Raw genomic sequence first — 4,044 nt, 5'->3', positions numbered from 1 at the left:
AAAATTACTTTAATGTAATGTAAGGTCTTGAAGCTTTTACTGGTAATTTGACATTGCTTTTAATGATGATTAAATATTAGTAGGTGTTATTCAAAGTAGGAGATGCAAATTTGTCTGACAAAAGAGTTCTTGAGTGGGTTGGTTTTATTTAATAACTGTATATGGTTTTTATATATACCTTTATTGCATGTTACAATTAATTGCTTTTGATCATGTTGATGATTGTTTTTTTGCAAAAATAAAGTGAGAGAAAATTGTGGTAAAGGTAAAGGAGAGAGTGTAGGAAGATTATTTTTGTACATGTGGAAAACAGATTGAAATGAAGCCTACTTAGGCAGCATTAAAATTCTTTGACAACACTGTGTAATTAGTAATTGACTTGAAAGCTACCTCTCAGTTTAACATTTCTGGAAAATGGAGGTCAAAGACCCATCAACATTCCATTTAATTGGTCAGGATAACAAAAATATTGAGAATAACCCACGAGCAATATCCAGTGATACTGAGGATAACTCCATTTACCTAGCTCCAACTGTTGAGGTTAAAGTCAAAGAAGAGCTTGATCATCCTGAGAGTATGGAAGAGGAAGATCCACTTTCATTTTCACCAAACAATCATGATTACAAAAATTTTGAGAGTAGTTCAGCTTTAATCACAGACAGTGGTGATGATGATGATGACACATTATATCAAGGTCCATCTGTTAAAGTTGAGGTCAAGGCTGACCCAGAGGTGTTTGAGTTTGGTGAAATGACAGACAGTGAAAAGGACTCACTAAATTATGATGATAATTGTAGGAAGAATGTGATTGGTGAGGAGAATCTTCTTAATCAGAGAAAGCACATAAAAGGCCGGAAAGATGAAAAAAAATTCACCTGTGCAGAATGTGGGAGATCGTTTTCACAGTCACATAAACTCAAAGTTCACATGAGGACCCATACAGGTGAGAGGCCTTATTCCTGCACTGAATGTCAGAGTAGTTTTGCTGTACCACATAGTCTCCGAGTGCATATGAGAAGTCATACAGGTGAAAAGCCATTCAGCTGCTCTGAATGCGGAAGTAAATTTGTACTATCAGGTCATCTTCGAAAACACATGAGAATCCACACTGGAGAGAAGCCTTATTCTTGCTCTGAATGTGGAAATAAGTTTTCCCAGTCTGATGGACTCAAGAGACACATGAAAATACATACAGAAGGTGAAAATCTACCACTTGCCCAGTGTGTGGAAGGAGTTTTTCTCATACAGGCCCTCTCAAGAGGCACATGAGAGCTCATGCAGTAGAGAAGTCATGTTCTGAATGCAAATCTGTCTTCCCAACTTCTCAGGCCCTCAAAAAGCACATGAACACACACAAAAGGGAGAGGCCATTCCTTTGCAGTGAATGTGGGAAGAGCTTCTATGAAAAAAGTGCCTTTAAAGGACACATGAGGTCTCACACAGGCGAGAGGCCATATGCTTGTACTGAGTGCCCAAGTACGTTTGCTCAGTCAAGTACTCTAAAGACACACATGAAAACTCATACTGGGGAAAAGCCATTTACCTGCACAGTATGTGAGAGCAGTTTTGCACGTCCTTGTCAACTTAAGACACACATGAGAATGCACACAGGAGAAAAGCCTTACACTTGTACCATATGTCCAAGTAGCTTCTCACACTCTAATCAACTCACTAGACATATGAGAATGCACACAGGAGAGAAGCCTTACACGTGCACCGTATGTTCAAGTAGCTTCTCACACACTGGTCAGCTCAAGACACACATGAGAACACACACAGGAGAGAAGCCTTACACTTGCACCATATGTCCAAGTAGCTTCTCACACTCTGGTGTACTCAAAATACACATGAGGAAACATACTGGAGAGAAGCCATTTTCCTGCAGTGTATGTGATCGTAGTTTCCTTCGTGCTGACACACTCACAAAACACATGAGAACACATACAGGAGAGAAGCCATATTCTTGTCCAGAATGTCCCAGTAGTTTTGCTCAGTCATATAGTCTAAAAATGCACTTGAAGACACATACGTGAGATCCTGCTGTTATTTTGCACTTGGGTAAAGCTGCATGGAAGTGTTTACTTATTTTTGCAAAAAGCTGTTGACATTAAAAGAGTTCTTAACAGTTTTGTGTACATTGTTACAGATTTGGGTAAGGGTACTCTAGTTGACTTTCAGTTGATAACCTGCAGTTAACTTTCAATTGATAACATTTTTGAATACCAGTCAGACTTTTGTAGGATTTAAGTCCTACAAAGAAGGCTCTGTTTGTGGTATGGTTTGTTTGTTTATCATGGGGATGATACAAAAAGGTGTGTAGGCTTTACAAAAATTCCAATAAAAGGCTGACCTTGCAACTGGCAACATAATTGAGATCATGGACCCATGATTTTGTTATCGATGGTACATTACGAGAAAAGGCTTTATTGTAACAAAATTTTTAAAATCTAGTTCAATCTTATAGATCTGATGAAATATGGTGTAGAAGGGACATTTTTGAGGAGTGGATTGCTGAGTCTTGATTGAGGATTGCAATCTTTGACCACTAATGTTTGATGTTGGGCTAGAGTATTTTAGAAAGTTGAACATTTTAATAAAATGAAATAGCTGAAGTCATAGGAAGAATTAAAGCTCCTACAGTAACACCTCACCTTATCAGGGGTGGGGGGGGGGGGGGGTGGTATGACCCCCTGATAGGGAACAAAATCCATCGGGTAAAAAAGGTGGACATAAAGCCAGCACAATTCAGTACTCCTGGAGCAACTTGCTTAGCTTATAGTGTACATTAATTTATATAATTCTATATAAAGTAATTATTAGCCTATCCTAACTGGTATTTGTTCCAGTGGATATACAAAAATCTACCTTTTATGTAGGAGCATCCTTGAGTGCGAGCTAGGTCAGTCATTGAATTTGGTGACAAAGATAGTTAACTGGTGAAGTTAGGGTATGAGGGACGGGGGGCAATACCATACATTCATCTAATTAATCTTTCCTTTTATATCTCTCTCTCTCTCTCTCTCTCTCTCTCTCTCTCTCTCTCTCTCTCTCTCTCTCTCTCTCTCTCTCTCTCTTCAGCATTTTGATATTGCAGATGTGCTGCACTCAACTTTCCTACTGACTGTCTGGTGAAAACTTGGATGAGTAGCCTGCTTTGTTTGGATTTTTGTTTGTTGCTCATTTAGTTGCTCTGCTGTTTTTTCTGTAGATAAAAAAACATTGGCAACTCTATTGCGAGGGGTGTGGTCATCCTTACGGGCAATTCAGTTCTACTGTAACAGTTTACCCGCATAGTTATTGTTCCTTTTGTACGTGGATAATCTGTTAGAAAAGAAGGACTTAGCTCCTGAGCCTTCTTCATATGTGGTGTTGTCTGATGCGGTACCTGTAGCTGCCCTGTCTTTATCATCTGCTGCAAAGGAGGGGGATGCTTCTGTTACAATGGTTCTACAAATAGCAGATCCTCTGGTGGGTGTATTGTTGTCTGAAGTTCTGACCTTCACCAAGCTTATGTTGTGCAAGGTGAGGAAGACTTGCAAGAGGAAAAGGAAAAAGTGTGTGCTCACACAGCAAAACAGGAATGGAGCAATCATATCGTAAAAAAATTCACTTGGGGAACTGTATTTATAATTTTGGTTAATAGTAATCTCTTATTTTGTAGTATGCTCTGGGTTCAGTTATACTACTTCAATTAGCCACAGATCTTAAAAATTTTTGGAGGTGGTCATACAGTGAACTAAAATCACTTTAATATAATTCATTTAAGGAAATATTTTTGTACACTCGATTAGAAATTTAGACACAAAAAAATAACCACATTTTACCTGCAAATGTCAAAACAATATTTTTTTTTTTTTTTTTTTTTTTAGTAACAAAATCCAATACATAGGGTGAGGTGCCATTGTACTTCATTTTGATATTTCGACCACTATAGTATTCAGAGCAGAGGTAACTTTGAAGAGGCTACACTTGTTTTAGAAATTAGTCTGTAACTTATTCAGATTTTTATTTTTCTGAAAAATAGAAGCAGTGTCCACAAATTTA

General features: G+C 38.0%; 1 protein-coding gene across 1 annotated transcript; it reads left to right on the top strand.

The window, feature by feature from the left end:
• Positions 1 to 414: 414 nt before the first annotated feature.
• On the top strand, positions 415 to 1,269 carry LOC135199621 (oocyte zinc finger protein XlCOF20-like). The gene has a single exon (XM_064227778.1). The coding sequence runs from the start codon at positions 415 to 417 to the stop codon at positions 1,267 to 1,269; it is 855 nt and encodes a 284-aa protein (XP_064083848.1).
• The last annotated feature ends 2,775 nt before the right edge of the window (positions 1,270 to 4,044 follow it).

Source organism: Macrobrachium nipponense, chromosome 26, assembly GCF_015104395.2.
Source record: "Macrobrachium nipponense isolate FS-2020 chromosome 26, ASM1510439v2, whole genome shotgun sequence".
Lineage (NCBI taxonomy): Eukaryota > Metazoa > Arthropoda > Malacostraca > Decapoda > Palaemonidae > Macrobrachium > Macrobrachium nipponense.
Note: the sequence above shows the minus strand (reverse complement) of the source record. Positions and strands in the feature narration are given on the sequence as shown.